At 39.7% G+C, this 20,378-nt stretch overlaps 1 protein-coding gene across 1 annotated transcript in view; it reads left to right on the top strand.

Annotated features, from left to right (window-relative positions):
* SPNS3 (sphingolipid transporter 3 (putative)) overlaps positions 1–20,378 on the top strand; it is a 94,731-nt gene that overhangs the window by 2,831 nt on the left and 71,522 nt on the right. The window contains exons 2-11 of the mRNA XM_029285067.1: positions 779–844; positions 3,564–3,700; positions 7,028–7,179; positions 8,360–8,426; positions 10,816–10,952; positions 13,474–13,626; positions 15,047–15,236; positions 15,723–15,788; positions 17,208–17,306; positions 18,431–18,632. Coding sequence (XP_029140900.1) covers positions 779–844; positions 3,564–3,700; positions 7,028–7,179; positions 8,360–8,426; positions 10,816–10,952; positions 13,474–13,626; positions 15,047–15,236; positions 15,723–15,788; positions 17,208–17,306; positions 18,431–18,632 — 1,269 coding nt within the window. The remainder of the gene's footprint in view (positions 1–778; positions 845–3,563; positions 3,701–7,027; positions 7,180–8,359; positions 8,427–10,815; positions 10,953–13,473; positions 13,627–15,046; positions 15,237–15,722; positions 15,789–17,207; positions 17,307–18,430; positions 18,633–20,378) is intronic.

The raw sequence follows: 20,378 nt of genomic DNA, 5'->3' as shown, positions 1-20,378 counted from the left end.
TATAATTTATCCCTCACCATTGCCTATTCTGCCATAAGAGGATCAGAACTGAAGTATAAATAATCTGAATACTATCTTTTCAGAAAATGTTGGACTACAGTATCAAATGTAGACATCAAGTAGACCTGGTTTAAAAATCTTGACTCAGTCAATGTTTATTGGGAGGCCTAAGATGAGCTATATATTTTGCAAGATAAAACACACTCATTTTCTGAATTCATAAAATCCACTGTTCTATAAACTAACCATACAGAATCACTTAGTATATTAAGCCAGAAAAAGGCTAACCAAAGTTAAATCTAACTAAATCTAACATGTTGTTTGAATGCAGCCTCTAGGGCTTAAAAGAACATTTGGAAAGTTTTAACTGGCTAAAGAGAATTAAGACAGTTCTGTTTCAGCCTAAACATAAAATCCATTATTTTGAGGATAAAATGTAGAGTGAGGTCATTTTTTATTTACTATTTCAGTTAAGTGCCACCCAGCTTCAAATTGATTCTGGCTAGCTCCAAGTATAAGAACAAGATAAAAAATGTATAATGTATATAAAAAACAGTAAACAAGATGATGAATCTGATGAACAACACAGAAGCTTATAGCACACAACAAAAGGACCCTAGTCACCATAACCCAGAGTCTGGGAAAAGAATCAGGTGCTAACTGCTCATTTGCTCGTTTGTGAAAATCCTGGAGTCAGGATAGGACAACACCACCACAAATTTAATCTATTAAATTCATCTATTCAATATATTAATCTGTTCCATATCATTTTTTTCAGGAGTGCTTCTGGACATACAGAAATACTTTAATTTTAAAGACCAGACTGCGGGCCTGTTACACACTGGTAAAACAATTCTCTATCCCAGGATTGATATCCTCTTTTAATCTTTTGGTTTAGTTGGTACATATATTCTTAAAGTAAATTACTTACTACTGTGCTTTTAATTTGCAAAATGAGAAAAACAAATATGGACATTTAAATGTAGGGATAATGGAAGCCAATTTAATACAATCGTTAAAATAGATTTTGTTGGCAGGTCTTCTAGATGTATCGGGATGACAAAGCCCAGAATTCATGGCTTTTCTCTATGGGAATTATGGGAGTTGAAGTCTCAACTCATTTGTAAGTTAGGTTTTGGTTGCCACAATAAAAGAAGAAGTTGAGATTCTAGAGAAGAACAACAAAGATGACTAGGGGACTGAAGGCTAAAACATGAAGTGTGGTTGCAGGAATTGGGTATGTCTAATGAAAAGAAAGAGTGGGATGATATGATTGCAGTGTTCCAATATCTCAGAGGTTGCCACAAAGAAGAGGGAGTCAAGCTATTCTCCAAAGCACCTGAAGGCAGGACAAGAAGCAACGGATGAAAACTAATTATGGAAAGGAGCAACCTAGACCTAAGGAGAAATTTACTGACAGTTAGAACAATTAATCAGTGGAACAACTTGCCTCCTGAAGTTGTGGATGCTCCAACAGTGAAGGTTTTTAAGAAGAAATTGGACAACCATTTGTCTGAAATGGTACAGGGTTTCCTGCTTATGCAGCAGGTGGGTCCCTTCCAACTCTGTTACAGTATTCTGTTATAATACAGTGATATACAGCAAGAGGGTCAAGGTGGATACCCTGAAGAAGCTTAAAAGTCATTATCCAAGTTAAGGAGCAATGATCTGCCAATATCACCACCCAAAATTTAATTTCCAGATTCCTCTGGCTCCAATGAGGCAGGGAAGGGCACATACAGCCCTCTAAATGGTGTTCAGTAAGCATCCATACATCCTAGACCTAGACAATTTGGCCAATGGTTGGAAATTGTAGCTTAATGACACCTAACAAACATGAGCTACATCATCCCTGCACTTGGGACCCAGGACAACTTCTAATTCAAAGCTTGGTCTATTGCTAGAGTCAAAAGTTCTATACTGGTTTTATGACTCATATAAGGAAGCTCTCTATGTATATTCAAAAGAAATGATGCAATCCCCCACCCCACCCTGCTTATGGAAATTTAAAAAAACCCTAAGGGTTGACATTTCATAGGAAACTAAATTTGGTACCTAAGTTCATATCCTGTGCTACTTAAGAGAAGTTGTGGTGGCTAACTTTTCTAAACTTAGGGCCTTTGTGATGCTGTTTGATGACATTATTCTTCATTTTGCCATTGCTTTCAGTATTTCCCACATTTAAAAAAATGAATGGCTTGGATTATAATTATCTTGACATGTTGGATTGCTATGACTGCTGTCATTAAGAGGGTCATCATGTGACCATGCCCAGTTTTATTACCTTTTTTGCACCAGTTGTTAAGTGAACATGGCATTCATTCAATGAGTTCCTCAATGGACTTTTTTTTTTGCTGGAAACCAGAAGTAAACACCAGAAACAGGCGAAAAAATGTCAAAAAACATAGTCACATGATCATGGAACACTTTAAATGGCCATAAATTGGATTTAAAATAAAAAAGGGTATTGTTTTGATTTCATGCCAGCCAATGGACCCGGCAGCTGAGTCTGGGGAATCAGAGGAGGAGGAGGAGGAGGAGGGGCCTGGAGAGCCATCAGAGTCGGAGGAAAGCTCTGATGAGCTCCAGGACACAATCTGATGAAGAGCCTGGCCCCTCCACTTGTGCTCAGGCTGAGACCCAGATGTGGTGGGAAGCTGAGTCAGACTCTGAGGACTCACAGCTGGAAGACATCATAGATGCTCGCAAACACAGACAGGCAACAAGAGTAGGATAGAGGGAGGCAATGGGGCAACTCCAAGGGTGAAAGAGAAGGCATTGAGAAGCCACACCTTGGGGCTGCATAATAAAAAGGGAAGGTGTGGGCGGTGCTGGTTGCTGAAGGCAACCGTTTGCAAAGGATTCAAGTTTCATGGAATCATGTTCTGTTTGCCTTGCCTGTGAACAATTCTCTGTTTGAATCGTGTGAAAAATGGTCATAAGTCATCTTTTTCAGTGCCGTTGTAACTTTGAACAGTCACCATATGAACTGTGAATTGAGGATGGCCTGTATATATGATAAAAGTGCAGTTTAGTAGCCAGTAGCACCTAGCACTTAATATTACTTAGTACTTAGTAGTACTTAGAAGCCAACAATGATTCCCCAGAAGAGATTTTGTATCTAAGATGTCGCTATTAAAAGGCCCTTTTGTTGTCATCGTTCTCATGCCAGTTATGCAGATAAGACCACGAGCTTGGTCAGTTTATTGCAGATTAGGTTTTACTGTAAGGAATGTTCTTCTGTGTTCCGGGGTCTTAAGCCTTTTAGGGACTTGCATTTTAATGTTAACAATTTGAAGAGGATCCAATAATCCACAGTTGCCAGTGGAGCACCTTAAGTATTGATATTGGGGGATTCCAATTAGCTGTCCAATTCAGCAATTGGATAGCTGTGTTCTTCATCAATAGCAACGTGTGTCTCATCTTCCAGGATAATTCCAGGTGAAACAGACTGTAATGAATCTAGTGTGGGATGACAAATGCACTAAAATGATAGTTTTGTTGAAAGTCAAGTGAGGTTGTTCACCTGTCTTTATCATTACTCTCCTTTCTTTTCATGGCAGTTTTCATTATCTGTTTTTTGTTCTCGGCTCCTGTTTTTGGATACCTTGGGGACCGATACAATCAGAAAATCATCCTCAGCATTGGAATATCCCTCTGGACAACTGTTACCTTTTGTAGCTCCTTCATCCCTGCCTCGGTAAGAGAGATTATTTGCTTTGGTGTATTCCTCTCTGCTCCATTCTGGATCAACTCTTTGTCCTAGTGCCAATCTGTTTAAATATTTAGAGATCATAGAGTGCATGTATCAAGGTCAGCAATATGATGGCTGAAAACTCTTATCACATTGCCAGATTCTGCGCAGGAACATAGCATTTCATTGAAGATTTCAATGTATTCACCCAAGATTTCCAAAATATTGTGGGGTGTGTTGATGATGGTGATAATCATTTGTTAAATTTCCGTTCTGTCTTTCTTGCAGAAATCAAGATGCTGTATATAATGCTCCCCCCAAAATTAATTAATAATGAATTAAAATGGGATTTGGACCATACAGTGGCTTTCTCAGAAGAAGCATTCAAGTAGCAAAAAAGCTGTCCAGTCCTCCCTTATCCTTGTTTCTTGGCCCTGTCACTTTTGCACCTATTTATCCATAAATCCGTTTTTCTTTTATTTCCACACAAATCCATTAATTAAATAATGGAAATGGGCATTTAAATAGTATCTAATGCATCTTCTAAAAAATGTTGGTCTTAAATATGCATTTCTAAGGATATTTTCTTGCTTTGAATTTCCAAAAGTATAACCTGTCCATAACATTGCATTAGGCCATTGATTATAGCAGATATAACAGCTGGATCTTAAGTACTGCTTTAAGTTTTCATAATATTTAGTGGTGCTAGGAATTGCTTGTGTATTTAAGAGCGAAAGCACTCTGATGTTAATTTGCTAATAATTTGCTATTTTTATTTTATGTTGGATTTTTTAAATAATGCATTATTTTATGCATCTTTAGAAATAAAATGTATTTATGGTTTAAATTATTCAGGTCAGAAATACGAAGAAACATATACATTTGTGACAAACAACAATTGCTTAAAGTCAGGTTAACAATCTGAGTTTTAGGTCAAAATAGTATTGACCATACTTTATGATTGAAAGAGAGTAATTTCACAACCAAAAATAACAAAAAAGCTTCTTTCAACATGTAAAAAACAAAAAAAGTGAAGGAAATGATTGGTCCATTAGTGGGGGAAAGTGGCAAGAAGGTGACAAGCAAAAGGGAGAAAGGAGAACTATTTAACTCATTTTTTGCATCTGTCTTTACACAAAGGGAAAAAACAGTCCAACCTATCAAAAACAGTGCCATAAAAAACAGAATAGAAACACAAGTTAAGATAGGCAAGAAAATGGTAAGTGAGCACCTGTCCAGCCTAGATGAGTTCAAATCACCAGGACCAGATGGATTATACCCCAAGGTTCTCAAGGAACTGGCAGATGTGATCTCAGAACCACTGAACTATATTTTTCAAAGATCCTGGAACACTGGGGAACTACCAAAGGACTGGAAAAGAACTGATTTAGTTCCCATCTTCAAAAAAGGAAAAAAAATGGATCCAGGAAATTACAGACCTATCAGCCTGACCTCAATACCTGGGAAGATTCTGGAAAATATAATCAAACAACAAATCAGCGAACACCTAGAGACAAACAAAGTCATTACTAAAAGCCAACATGGGTTTGTCAAAAACAGATCATGCCAGACAAATCTTATTGCATTCTTTGACCAAGTGACAAAACTAGTGGACCAGAGGAATGTTGTGGATATAATTTACATGGACTTAAGTAAGGCATTTGATAAAGTAGACCACAACCTATACTACTTGATAAGATAGAAAAATGTGGGTTAGACAGCATCACCACCAGATGGATTCGTAGCTGGCTGACCGGCCGTACTCAGCGTGTGGTCCTCAATGGAACTGCATCTACATGGAGGGAAGTGTGTAGTGGGCTGCCCCAGGGCTCTGTCCTGGGCCCAGTGCTCTTCAACATCTTCATCAACGATTTGGACGAGGGGATAGATGGGGAACTCATCAAATTTGCAGATGACACCAAGCTGGCAGGAATAGCCAACACCAGTGCTTTTTTTGTAAAAAAAAAAGAAAAGAAAAGGTGCTGGAACTCACACACGTCATACAACCTGCCTTGCCTACCCTACAAGGTCCCATCCAAAAAAGGTGCCGGAACTCCGTTCTAGGCGTTCTATGACAAAAAAAGCCCTGGTCAACACTCCAGAAGATAGGCTCAAGGTACAGGAGGATCTGGACAGACTTGAACATTGGGTGCTATCTAACAAAATGAAATTCAATGGTGAAAAAAGTAAGGTTCTACATTTAGGCAAGAAAAACCAAATGCCCAGGTATAATATAGGTGGTACCTTGCTCAATAGTAGTAACTGTGAGAGGGATCTTGGAATCCTAGTGGACAATCACTTAAATATGAGCCAGCCGTGTGCTGCAGCTGCCAAAAAAGCCAATACAGTGCTAGGCTGCATTAACAGAGGGATAGAATCAAGATCACATGAAGTATTAATACCACTTTACAATGCCTTGGTAAGGCCACACTTGGAATACTGCATCCAGTTTTGGTCACCACAATGTAAAAAAGATGTTGAGACTCTAGAAAGAGTACAGAAAAGAGCCACAAAGATGATTAGGGGACTGGAGGCTAAAACTTATAAGGAACGGTTGCTGGAATTGGGTATATCTAGTTTAATGAAAAGAAGGACTAGGGGTGACATGATAGCAGTGTTTCAATATCTCAGGGGTTGCCATAAAGAAGAGGGAGTCAAGCTATTATCCAAAGTGCCTGAAGGCAGGATAACAAGCTATGGATGGAAACTAATTAAGGAGAGAAGCAACCTAGAACTAAGGAGAAACTTCCTGACAGTTAGAACAATTAATCAGTGGAACAACCTGCCTCCAGAAGCTGTGAATGCTCCAACACTGGAAGTTTTTAAGAAGAGACTGGACAGCCATTTGTCTGAAATGGTATAGGGTTTCCTTCCTGAGCAGGGGGTTGGACTAGATGACCTCCAAGGTCCCTTCCAACTTCATCATCATCATCATCATCATCATCATCATCATCATCATCATCATCATCATCATCATCATCATCATCATCATCATCATCATCATCTCAGCAAGTTCTAATTTGGGATGTTAATAGCAATAGCATTTAGGCACTCTCTAGTCTAGGCGGTTTAAATGTAAGCATTATTTGCATATTGCCCCCAACAATCTTTATTTTTGAGGTCTTCATTTTACTGACCTCGAAGGGTGGAAGGCTGATTATTACTGTTGTTGTTGTTGTTATTATTATTATTTTTGTTGTTGTTGTTGTTGTTGTTATTATTATTATTATTATTATTGATATTATAAGAAAAGGTTTGCAATTAAAATCTAAAATATATATATTATATATTGGTGGGTATGACTGAATGTGCCCTTTCCAAATTCTCACTTAGATGCCCTGGCTGTTTTTTATATCACGGGGACTGGTGGGTGCTGGTACCTCCAGTTTCTCCACTATTGCACCCACCATCATTGCTGACTTGTTTCAGAAGGACTATCGGACGTGGATGTTGTCAGTTTTCTACATCTTCATACCTGTTGGAAGGTAAATCTAACCATGCTCAAAGACTGAGCCTACAATTAGTAGATATATCTTTATTAGTCACATTTATATGGAAGAGCCGTGGTGGCATAGTAACTAGAATACAAGATTGCAGGCTAACTCTGCTCACTGCCAGGAGTTCGATCCTGACTGGCTCAAGGTTGTCTCAGCCTTTACTGAGATCAGTAAAATGAGGACCCAGATTTCTGGAGGCAGTTATGCTAACTCTGCAAACTGCTTAGAGAGGGCTGTAAAGGGGTAAAATCTAAGTGCTAATGCTATTGCTATATCCTGCCTGTTATGCAGGAGTTCAAGGCATCATTCTTAATACTCAAACTTTTATCTGATTGCAACTTAAATCAAAAGGACAGGGGCTAGTCTAAGGTCACCCAGTAAGTTTAATCACTGAACAGATATCCATGGTCTCTGGGTTTTCTTATATATAGGATATCTTGGGGGAGTGGGGTGAATTGTAAGGAATGGGTTCTTGGGTTTAAAATTAATGGGGTTTGGGAGAGGTTGCTGAAATTGGATAGGATGTTATCAGGCTTTGAGCCAGAGGCCTCCCCTCCCCTCCACCGTTGAACCTTGAGATTCCCATGCTGGAGGGATCTTCTGGGACTGACTTGCCATCCTAAGTGATATGCAGTCTCTCTCTCTCAATGCAGGTAGTCCTCAACTTGCAACCGTTCGTTTAGTGACTGAATTTACAGTGGCACTGAAAAAAGTGACTTATGACTATTTATCACATTTTTGACCGTTGCATCATCCCCATAGTCAGGTGATCAAAATTCAGATGATTGGCAACCAGTTTGTATTTATGATGGTTGCTCTATCCTGGGGTCATGTGATCCTATTTTGTGACCTTCTGACAAGAAAGTCAATGGGGAAGCCAGATTCACTTAACAAATGTGTTATTAACTACAGTGATTCAGCTGTGGCAAGAAAGGTGCTAAATTGGGATAAAACAATTGTCGCACTTAACAATAGAAATAGTGGGTTCAATTGTGATCATAAATCAAGGACTCTGAGTTCAGAGATCTCAGTTAAAATCATTTATCGCTCCCTCCAGAATGTAGCATGTGGAATAACGGGTTGAAGTGATAGGAAGGAGGCACAACACAGGAGGTGGGACTCTGTGGCTTTCAGGGCCTCTTTCAACCTGCAATTTCCCCCCTTGCAGTGGACTCGGTTACATCCTGTCGTCTGGAGTGGCGCGTGCAAGTGGCTACTGGGGCTGGGGCTTCAGGGTGAGTCTTGGTTGGTCAGACCTACCTTTAAAGAGAATCCCCCTGGATTAAAGCGGTGGGGTTCTGTCAATCGGTTAGTAGTGTAACTTCTACCTTCTCTTTCAGCTGATTTTAAGAAAATGTTGAACAAGAAATCATGTACACAGTGATGCTGACATAGTTCTGCAATGTTAGAATGTTTGTCTTTGTATGTGATCTCTCCCTCTCTCTCATCTATCTATCTATCTATCTATCTATCTATCTATCTATCTATCTATCTATCTATCTATCTATCTATCTATCTATCTATCTATCTATCTATCTATCTATCTATCTATCTATCTATCTATCTATCTATCCATTCTTGTTTCCCTGAAAATAAGACTGGGTCTTATATTAATTTTTGCTCCAAAAGATGCATTAGGGCTTATTTTCAGGTGATACCTTATTTTCGGGGAAATACAGTATTAAATGTGTCCGTCTAGCTGATGATCTTAACTGGGACTTATTTTTGGGGTGGGGCTTATATTATGAGCATCCTGAAAAATCAGGGTTTATTTTCTGGTTGGGTCTTATTTTCGGGGAAACATGCTATCTATCTATCTATCTATCTATCTATCTATCTATCTATCTATCTATCTATCTATCTATCTATCTATCTATCTATCTATCTATCTATCTATCATTTAATCTATTATCTATCTATCATCTATCTATCTATCATTTAATTTATTTATCTATCTATCATCTATCTATCATCTCTATCTATTATATAATCTATCTATTATCTATCTATCATCTATATCATCTGTCTATCTATCTATCTATCTATCTATCTATCTATCTATCTATCTATCTATCTATCTATCTATCTATCTATCTATCTATCTCCAGCCAGCCAACCAGTCACCCATCCAGCCATCTAGACATACACACACTGTCTGTTTGTATGTTTATATATTTTAGCTATTTAACTATTTAGATAAACTATAAAAATCAAGTGATAATTTAGAAGAAAGTGAAAATGAGAAGTCAAACTGTTCCTCTTTGATGATAGTTTATCAGATATTTAATTTTCTTCCCCCTTCTTCTCATATGCCTCTTTCCTGATGGTGGCTCCATCCTCCAGCCAGTTAGTCATAGTATCACAATCACTCTAAAGCAGTGTTTTCAACATTGGCAACTTGAAGATGTGTGGACTTCAACTCCCAGAAGTTCTCAGCCAGCATAGCATCTTTAGACTCTCTTTGAATGATGGCTGGAGTGGAGAATTTCTCTGGAGAACAGGTCAGGGGGACAGTGAGGTTCAGTCCCAGTCTGCCATGCTGTTCAATCTGCCACATAAACCAACTGTGTCACTGTGTAAGCTTCTTGTAATTATGAACAGAATTAAATGTGATACTGGAAGAAGTGCCTTTATCCTGTATCAGTGGGGATAGAAAGATTCCCCTTGTTGAGATTGTGGTGCTAATATGCAAACTATTAAACATATTGTGCAAGATTGTCTACGACATGCATTCTCCAGTTTCTTAGAACAGCGGCCCCCAACCTTTTGGGCACCAGGGACCAGGGTTCCATAGGGAGACATTTTTCCGTGGACTGGAGGGGGTGTGGTTTTACATGCTGCCTGCATCCCGTGGATGGGGCTTCGCTTGTTTGTGTGCCCCGGTTTCTGGCTTGCCGTGGACCATTGCTGGTCCACAGACCAGGGGCTGGGGACCCCTGCCCTAAAAGCAATACCAGAGGCGATTGCCTGGATAGCTGAATTAGACACCCAGTTACGAGGCCATTGCTGAATCCCCGTACTAGTTTTGTATATAATTATGTGGATTGTGTGTACATGTTTACTTCTCTTTGTCATGTTCTCATCATATGCTAAATAATAAATAAAACATATAAGGAACGGTTGCTGGAATTGGGTATGTCTCGTTTAACGAAGAGAAGGACGAGGGGGGACATGATAGCAGTCTTCCAATATCTCAGGGGCTGCCACAAAGAAGAGGGAGTCAAGCTATTTTCCAAAGCGCCTGAAGGCAGGACAAGAAGCAATGGGTGGAAACTAATCAAGGAGAGAAGCAACCTAGAACTAAGGAGAAACTTCCTGACAGTTAGAACAATTAACCAGTGGAACAACCTGCCTCCAGAAGCGGTGAATGCTCCAACACTGGAAGTTTTTAAGAAGAGACTGGATAGCCATTTGTCCGAAATGGTGTAGGGTTTCCTGCCTGAGCAGGGGGTTGGAATCGATGACCTCAAAGGTCCCTTCCAACATTATTATTATTATTATTATTATTATTATTATTATTATTATTATTATTATTATTATTATTATTATTATTATTATACATCATATGCTTGTGGTAACGGCCTAATTGTCCTTGTTGAATCACTGTTGCGTCTGTCTCTGTAGGTTACTCCTTTTATGGGAATTGCAGGCTTGATTCTCCTAATTATTTTAGTCCCTAAACCAACGAACAAGAAGCTCATAGCTGGCAAGCATATCAGAAACTCAACCTGGTTCAAAGACATTGCTTGTCTTTGCAAAAAGTAAGGTATTTCTTTTCCTGCTCTTGCATAAAAGCCCTTCAAGTTTCTAGTCATTACGTTATTGTTTTTGCATTTCTCAGTACCTGGCCCCGTTGCATACAGTTTTGTTTCCTCCTGTGTAGCAGATCTTGCATATACGGGGAACACATATCTGATCATCACTAAGGCATCACAAATCTGTCTTTTCAATGGTAGCATCAGTTAATATTTGCAGGCACTAGAGGGGGATGTTGGCTTGCAGAAATCTTTTTATTTTCGGTGTAGGCATGCTTTATCCTGCATATAAATCCTCAGACACTTTTCTCTCAGTTGGGGTCTTCCTAATTTATTAGGACGGCAACTTCCAGGGTTCTTAACCAGCAAGGCAATAGTTAAATCTAAAAAATAATGCTTGGGGAAAGTAGATTTAGTGGCATAATTCATTATAGTGCTTTAAGTCTACCGTATTTGTTCTGCAGCTTCACAGATATTTAACTTCTGAAATTCTTATCATCAGAAAACGTGTACTCAAAATGCTCTAAAATCCTTACTGAATCTATCCACTGAACACGCTTCAGATGATGAGTAATTTAATTAATTTTTTCTGACTTTGCACTATTTATCAGATGATAATTTAATGCAGCAGCAGCTGCATCAAGCTTCAGGGACTTCCAAAATGCCATGCCCATCACGATGTCATTATGCAAAGCCACAATTTAGTACTCGTGTCACAATGTGTTACACAAATATGTAAGTCACATCACAGCGTTGTGACACATCAGTTGTCCCCCTGTGCCTTTCCCAGCCTCCTAATAGGCTGAGTTTGCCCAGCACACATTACCCTGTAGAAGCTAAGCAAGATTAAATCTAACCAAGCCTAACAAACAGGGTGAATACAGACCTTGTGCTTTAAGTGACTTGACTGTGTTCTGCAAATGCAGCCATGTTCTGGAATGGCTATTTACTCTTTTTAAAAAGCTGTATCATTTGCTACTCAACCTCTCTCCCCCAAAAGGTGGGCAGCAGACACACTGGGATAAAAATTGCGTGTGCCAATTTTTACATACAGAGGCATATTTGCAAATGCAGATCCTATATTTAAATAGGAATATATTTCACCATTGTGGGAAAACTCTGACCAGATAAAGTGCCTGCCTGTTATCAAGCTTCTCTTCAGGGGCTCTGATTATTCTTGATCATTCAACTGACATGGGACTAGCCAGCTGTTCAAAAACAAAAGAGGTTCACATTTTATTTTATTTTAAACTACCGGTAGCTGTATCCGGCCATGCATTGCTGTGGCTCAGTCTGGTTAAATTTACGTCCAACAGATGGTGCTGTTTTTCAAAAAAGCATGTTTTTACCTGTCACAGGTGTGACATCTATATAATAGTAGGTATATAAAAACATGCATGTATTTGAATGCAACGTTGTGTCAAAATTTCAAAGCAATCGGTGAAGAACTTTCGGAGATTTAAGATTTTGAACAAACGAACAGTTACATTTTTATTTATATATATGGCTTTATTTGTTGAATTAAACAAAATGATATTAATTTGATGGAACTGCACGATCAAAAGATGTTTGATGTCAATGTGAACTAAAAAAACCCTTTTCAACCTGCACTCAATTTGTAATTCTAGGAGAAGGGTATTTGCAGAGTGGAGCTTGTGACAAAAAAAAGTTTCTCTTCCTAGTTATTCTTTAAGGAAAGCCCATACAAGCAGGAGTGCCTTAATGGTCCCAGCAATTAGCTATAATTATGTGAAAGAAGACTGCAACTAATTTGGCTGATTTAATATGATTCACTTGGCGTGATGTGCATGTTTTGCAAACCATTTTTATGATGTAGTCACTGTGCTGTATGTAGCCCCTGCCCCCCCCCCCAAATTTGCAATACATAGCCCCTGGCCCCCCAATTTGCAATTCATATAAGATTGCATCAGCAGGACTGATCAACAAATGGCCAAGTTTTGGCAATATGATTGTCATAAAACTTTGCTAAAATAAGGGGGAAATAGAATATTAAGCCTCTGCAAGCCAAAATATATAATTTCCAGTCTGTAATCCTTTCTCCCCCAAGCAAAACCAATCCAAAGGGCCGAAAATATTCAGCCTCTACCCCCAGTGATGCCACTACATCAACAAACATATCTTCTTGCATGTCCTGGAGGCCAAAATACTTTTGAAAAATAATTATTCCACTGAGGCCAAGAAAAGGCTTCCTCTTTCTCATTTAAAATTCAATACTCAGCGAATTATAGGAATTTCTTTTAACAAAGTAGAGTAGTAAATGCTGTGATTCATTGTCACAAATGAACATCTGTTAGGAATCCTGTCCCAAGTTCTTGGTGGCCTTCATACCAATAGCTTAAATCTGGACTAGAAGCAAACTGGGTACCTGTGTATTTTAACAAGAGGCCACTTGAGGGAGCTGTAGAACATCCTTTTGTCTTAATCCTCTTACATCTTGACCACAGAACTTGGTGCCTCTTCTTTCTCTATCATTTCTTCATCCATGCCCGCTTTCTCTGTCTCCCAGCTGGAGTTTTATAGGATCCTCGCTGGGTGTAACTTGCATGGGTTTCATCACTGGCGCTCTCGGTTTCTGGATTCCTGTGTTCCTTTACAGAGCTGAGGTTGCTTTGGATATTATACAACCATGCAGCAAAGAACCATGTGCAAACCACAACAGGTAAGGCAAACTTTTGTCTTAAATGCTTACTTATTTGATTTTTATCCTGCCTTGCTTTTGGGCCAGCAAGATGGCATATATACATGAGGTTCCCTCCTCTTGTTTCCTCATAACAGCATCTTGTGAGGCAAGTTGGGTTGAGAGAGGGGAAATGGCCCAAAGTCACCCAGCTGGTTGTCATTCCTAAGGGGGGAGACTAGAATTCACAGTCTTCCAGTTTCCAGCCCACCCTTTAGCCCCCACACCAAACCGCCTCTTGAAAAACCTTGAGAAACAAATGGGGATTGTAGGAGATGCCTGGAAAGATTTATGGAATTCCTCTAGTTCTTCTGGCTATTTGAACTGATAGAAAAAGTCCTAAGCATAGCAAGGAAGTCAAAGGAAAGCAGACTTTGTGGCAAAATCCAAGTGATGAGAATACAAGACAATGCAAGAAACAGGACCTTGGATAGCTCCAGATATTTTCTGGCAGTTGAGACTTTTCTCTATTACAATTATTGGCTGGCTTTCTGGGCAAGATTATCCAGAAACCTTGATTAATCAGTACAATATAGGTTGAGCTTTTATCCCCATCAATTTCAGTATTTAAATGAAATTACAAGTTTAGCATGTTGTTCAAACCTAAAATGGTTACCAGATTAGAGTATTTTAAGTGAGCTGATTTAAGTGAGAACAATTAACCAGTGGAATGGCTTGCCTTCAGAAGTTGTGAGTGCTCCATCACTGGAGGCTTTTAAGAAGAGACTGGATAGCCACTTGTCTGGAATGGTATAGGGTTGCCTGCTTGAGCAGGGGATTGGACTAGAAGACCTCTAAGGTCCCTTCCAACTCTGTTATTCTGCTAAATTAGGATAGTGGACTTCAGATTAACTAATACGTTGCTGCTTCAAATTCAAATGATACAATGAGTCAGAAACCTGCCTAAGGAAACTTCTGCAGCAGGAGCAAAATGGAACTGGGCACATTTTAGCGTGCATGTTCCCACAGACATTATCTCAGCAATCAACGTCTAGCGGGGTAGTGGTGGTGCAAAGAAACCATAGCCCTGAGTGAATCACCATGATTTTTTTTCAAAGAAAAAAAAGGAATGACTGCTTCAAGGTCCTGAAAAAAACATAAAGTCTTTCTTGTTTTATGGCATCCTTCCCAAATATGATATGCCTTTCTGTAGTTTGGATGTCAGTTCCAGCCTCCCTAGCTGGCTGGGTTAGAGGGAATTGCACCCTAAAATTTATTTATCATCTGTCTCTGTCTCTCTCTGTGTCTCTGTCTCTGTCTCTGTCTCTGTCTCTGTCTCTGTCTCTGTCTCTGTCTCTGTGTCTCTCTCATTCTCTGTCTCTGTCTCTCTGTCTCTCTCTGTCTCTCTCTCTGTCTCAATGAATGCTGTTGATAACACGTTGTATTTTTGCTTGGTCATTAGTGAGATATTTGGAGGCATCACCATAGCAACTGGCATTTTGGGGGTCGTTGTAGGAGCAGAAGCTGCCCGAAGATACAAGAAGATTAACGCCAAGGCTGACCCTCTTATCTGTGCGGTGGGCTTGCTCAGTTCAGCTCCATGCATGTATTTGGCTATTATGATGGCTCAGAAGAGTATTGTAGTTGCATATGTAAGTGACCAAAGAACTCATATATTTAATGGATGACTTTTGTTTTCACTTAAAGAAGCCCAAGTGGAAGCCCACCTCATATTTACCCCTCATGTTACTCCCCAGAAAAGGCTGGGAATTATGGAATCAAGAGTCCCGCACTTCTAGAGTGTGTCAGCTAGTTGAGAAGCCATTTTAAAGTTCAGTCATTGACCACAGAGAATCTATTGCTTTGATGGACACCTTGAAATACGTAGGATTGAATAATTTGAGCCCTCAAGGTTGTGAGGGAAAGGACAGGAAGATTGCTAGAAACAAGTGAAATGTTATGATTTCAGCATTCAGTACACATTCAACTAAAAAGTATGGCCAGAGGATGTGGCAGCTTGGAATAGATAAATATGGAATCAATTATTTGTCAGTTTATACATCTAGGAGAGCATTGGATTGCCTGTCCAATCAACACATGGCGTTCTGAGTCTTTCTCTGTCTTCTTTAATATTTCAGATTTTTATTGCCCTTTCGGGATTTTTTTTATCTTTAAACTGGGCCATTGTGGCTGACATCCTCTTGGTGAGTTCAGTTCAGCTGTCATTACTGTCATATTGATTTTGTTGATAATCCAATACTTCTATTCTTAGTTCTCCATGCTCTGTTTTCACCTCCTGTCAGGCTTTACGTCAGCAAGTATTCAGGGAGGGGGGCATGGTGAAGGAGCACGGAATGGCCTAACGTGCACTTTTATGCATGTTCATTCAAAATGCAAGACTTGATGTATCTCTCAGGGCTTCAGTCCTAGGGAAGCATGGACTGATTTGCATCATAAAACTAAGCCATCTGCTGAAATTCTGTTACATATGATTACAGAAGGAACCTACTGACCTGGTGTGTGCCAGACACACAAAGGCTCCCTGTGTTTACATATGTTTACATATGAATAACCCATTCAATGTCCCTTGATGTTAAATTTAAAACATAGGAGAGCTATAAAACTATATTAATAAATCTGTAGTGGTGTAATATATTATTCATGACTCCTCTGCTCCTGCCATGGGTTGCCTCTGTTCCGTGGTTAATAGAATCATGATTTGTTGAAGTAGCCTGTCTTCTTGTGTTTAAATGCTACCTTGGGCTATTTAGAGGTTGGGTGATTTGTAGTTCACTGTATTGCAAGGACACAACTGTAATCTTAGGTTGTTGTGTTTTGATAAGCTGAGTTTAAGTTCAGGGAGGTTCACTGAGGAGGGGGGCAAATGTCCAAAATTGCAGGTATAACCACACGATCAGAGTGTACCCCTCAGAAAGCATCATTCTCTTTTCTGAAGGAGAAGAATTCACAAAATCTGCTGATCTGATCGCATGTAGACATAAATATCATCTCTTAATCATGCAGGCGGTTAATGAAAATAGTCCTTTGCTCTTATTTGTTATGTACATATCTTTTTGAAACTTTGTCATTTACAAAGTTAAAGCATCAACAGGCACACCCTTAGCCACTCAGCTTATAACAGTGTCAAAGAAATCTACCTGTAACATTTGTTCCTTCCTTATGCAGGTAGTCCTTGGCTTATAACCGTTCATTTAGTGACCGTTCAAAGTTACAATGGCACTGAAAAAAATTAACCTATGACCATTTTTCACACTTATGACCGTAGCAGCATCCCCATGGTCATGTGATGAAAATTTGGATGCTTGGCAACTGATTCATATTTATGAAGCGTGCAGTGTCCCATGTGATCTCCTCTTGGCGACCTTCTGACAAGCAAAGTCAATGGGGAAGCCAGAGTCACTTAACAACCATGTTCCTAACTTAAGACCTGCAGTGATTCACTTAACAACTGTAGCAAGAAAGGTTGTAAAATGGGCCAAATGTCACTTAACAACTGTCGTGCTTAGCAACAGAAACTTTAGGTTCAATTGTGGTTGTTAAGTCGAGGACCACCTGTGATGGGTTTCTGCCAAATGCTGACACAATCTCTTTATTTTTTTCAGTATGTAGTGAAACCTGCATGTCAGTCAACTGCACTTTCTCTTCAAATTTTTATGAGCCATTTGCTGGGTGATGCTGGCAGCCCCTACCTTATTGGAGTTGTAAGTTATGAGGATTTGTGGCCTGGAGGGGGCAGGGCTGGATGGGTGACAAGAAAGCATGTCTTAGGTGGGATGAATTGGAAATAGTGCAACATAAACTCATTTTATTTGGGTTTTAGAGGCCCTTCCTATTGATGGATTTAGCTTTGCAATAAACTAGAGCTGGATTTTTGCCTTGGAAAAGTAACAATTCTGGCTTCAAGACTCTAGAGCAGAGGTGTAAAACTGCCGGCCCACGGGCCGGATGCGTCATGCTGAAACTGCGCCCACCCCATTGCCAACACGTCATGTGACATTACGAGTTTGACACTCCTAGATGCTCTTAGGGCCATTCATCTCATTGCACCACAGAGCTGTGGTGGCACAGTGGTTAGAATGCAGTATTGCAGGCTAATTCCGAAGACCGCCGGCAGTTCGAGTATCACTAGCTCAAGATTGACTCAGCCTTCCATCCTTCTGAGGTCGGTAAAATGAGGACCCAGATTGTTGGAAGCAATATGCTGGCTCCTGTAAACTGCTTAGAGACGGCTGTAAAGCACTGTGAAGCGGTATATAAGTCTAAGAGCTATTGCTATTCCATAGCCATTGTTACTACTACCATGGGCTTTGGTATTCAAAAGGAATGGCAACTTTGCAGCCAGGACATTTAAATTCATAACCAACATTCAGATGTTTCTTTACTTTTGTGAACATAATGATAAATACAAATAACATGTTGAAAACAAAGCTGGGAGATGTCTAACAATTTATATAATTTGTTTTTTTCTGAAAGGAACAATTAAGAGAAATTAGGAAACTATTACAGTTTCTTATAATTCTATATACTATTTCAAAATATGAAGAATTGGAGAGTGTAAATAGAGGCATACAGTTGAAAAAAATCCTCCCTAAACCCAGGACTATCCCTACCCCCAATTCTGCTTCTGTTTAGTTTCATAACCCAACTCTGCCCGTTCTGCATTATCCTCTGTCAGATATAGTCCTCATTTTCCAAAATATTGTCAGTGTGACTCCTGGCATGGGTGGTTTGCCTATCTCTGTGTTAGATATTCCAGCAATCTGACTTGGAACGAGACCACTTGCAGCTTGTATCTGATGGTGATATAAATCCTTTCAACCTATAGATTGCAAATACAATCAAGGTGCACCAAAGAGATATTTCCACTCTCTGGGATTTCCAGAGTCTGAAATACAGTTTTGTGGTTTGCGTTTTTGTTGGTGTCCTTGGAGGAGGCTGTTTCCTGCTGACTGCTATTCACATTGAAGAAGATTGGAAGAAAGCTGCAGCACCAGGCAGCACACCACCAACACCAACACCAGTGCAAGGTCAGTGTTTTTCTTTTAATTCCTAGAATGAGAACATGATATTATGAATGTGGCACTGGTGGTGCTCCCCAGGAATACCATGGAAAAATTAACTTAAACACTACTATATACCAAGACTGCTATCTAACTATCTATCATCTGTCTGTCTACCTGCCTGCCTGTGTCTGTCTATCACCTATCATCTCCCTCCCTCCCTCCCTCTCTCTCTTTCTCTCCCCATCCATCCATCCATCCATCCATCCAGTTTATATGGCCTCCGATCTATCTAAGAAACTCTGGACCATAATTAAAATAAAAACATACACTTTAATTAAAACAAAAATCCAACTGTAACTGCACTGAAGCTCAATAAAAACACAAAACCGCTAGGCATATACATTCATACTAGAGCTTCCATGCTTACATCTAGACCCAATGTTTGGAGAAAGAATCACGTCTTCATGTCCTTGTGAGAAGCCAATAGAGTAGGGGCTGTACTTAGGGGGAGGGCTGTTCCATGGGACAAGTGCCATAATAGGAAAAGCATACAGTACTTTTGGGTCCTGCCAGATAACTTTGTTTTATTGATGGCATCTGGAGCATACCCAGTCTGCCAGATCTGATGGGGCAGGCAAAAATCATTGGGGAAAGACCATTGTGCAACTAAATAGGTATTATGCCATGCAGAGTTTTAAAGATGACCACTAGAACCTTGAATTGCACTGGGAAGCCAATGCAATTCAGATAGCAGCTGTGTTACATGGTAGGCCAGGTGAAGCTTCTGAATATTCTTCAAGGGCTGTCCCGTATAGAATGCATTGCAACAATCCAAAAGGGAGATTACTAAGGCATGAGTGGCCATGAGTAGAGCTTCCTGATCCAGCTGGAGGTCAAAACAATTTGTGCAGTAATTCTCCTGGCCATGGCTACCTGGAGCAGGAGTCTTGAGTCCAGGAGAACTTCCAGACTGCTCACTCATTCTTAGTGAACAATGGAAAGTTACTAGATCTGAGGGCCCCTACAATTCAAAGTCATTCAGTCTTTTCAGAGTTGAGTTCAGTTCTTCTCTATCCAGACTGCCACAGCCTCCAGGCCATTGTTTTGCAACCTTGGCAACTTTTCCCATTCTGGAATTTGAAGTCCACACATCTTAAAGTTGCCAAGATTGAGAGCTACTGCCCTAGGCATAGGGGAAAGCATCTTGGCAGCGTGAGGTTGAGATGTCCAATTGAATATCATCAGCATATTCAAGATGCTTAACCCTGTGTTGACAGATGATGTCACTCAGAGGTTTCATGTAGATGTTAAATAAAATCAGAGAGTGCGCCAAGCTCTGCATAACCCCACATAGCAGAATTCTAGAGCTGGATTTTCCCTGCCCACCTTTCTCCCCATCCCTCACTGAACACAACTGGAATGTAGGGAAGAGGAGTACTTGTCACCCAACCCCCCAACCCCAACCCCCTCAATTGGTCCAGAAAGGTACTATGATCAATCCTATCAAAAGCCATTAACAGATCAGGCATAGCCAGAATGGATGCACCATTCTCCTCCTGAGTCTAGCAGAAATTTATTTATTTATTTATTTATTTATTTATTTATTTATTTATTTATTTATTTATTTATTTATTTATTTATTTATTATTTGAATTTATATCCCGCCCTTCTCCTTGCGGACTCAGGGCGGCTGACAATCAATTAAAAACACCACTAACAATCACAAGTTAAAATTAATTAAAATGAAATATTTAAATTGTCTAATTAAAA

The sequence above is a fragment of the Protobothrops mucrosquamatus genome, unplaced genomic scaffold, assembly GCF_001527695.2.
Source record: "Protobothrops mucrosquamatus isolate PMUCROS unplaced genomic scaffold, P.Mucros_1.0 scaffold1242, whole genome shotgun sequence".
Classification (NCBI taxonomy): domain Eukaryota; kingdom Metazoa; phylum Chordata; class Lepidosauria; order Squamata; family Viperidae; genus Protobothrops; species Protobothrops mucrosquamatus.
The sequence above is the reverse complement of the archived record's forward strand: the minus strand, read 5'-3'. Positions and strand labels throughout refer to the sequence as shown.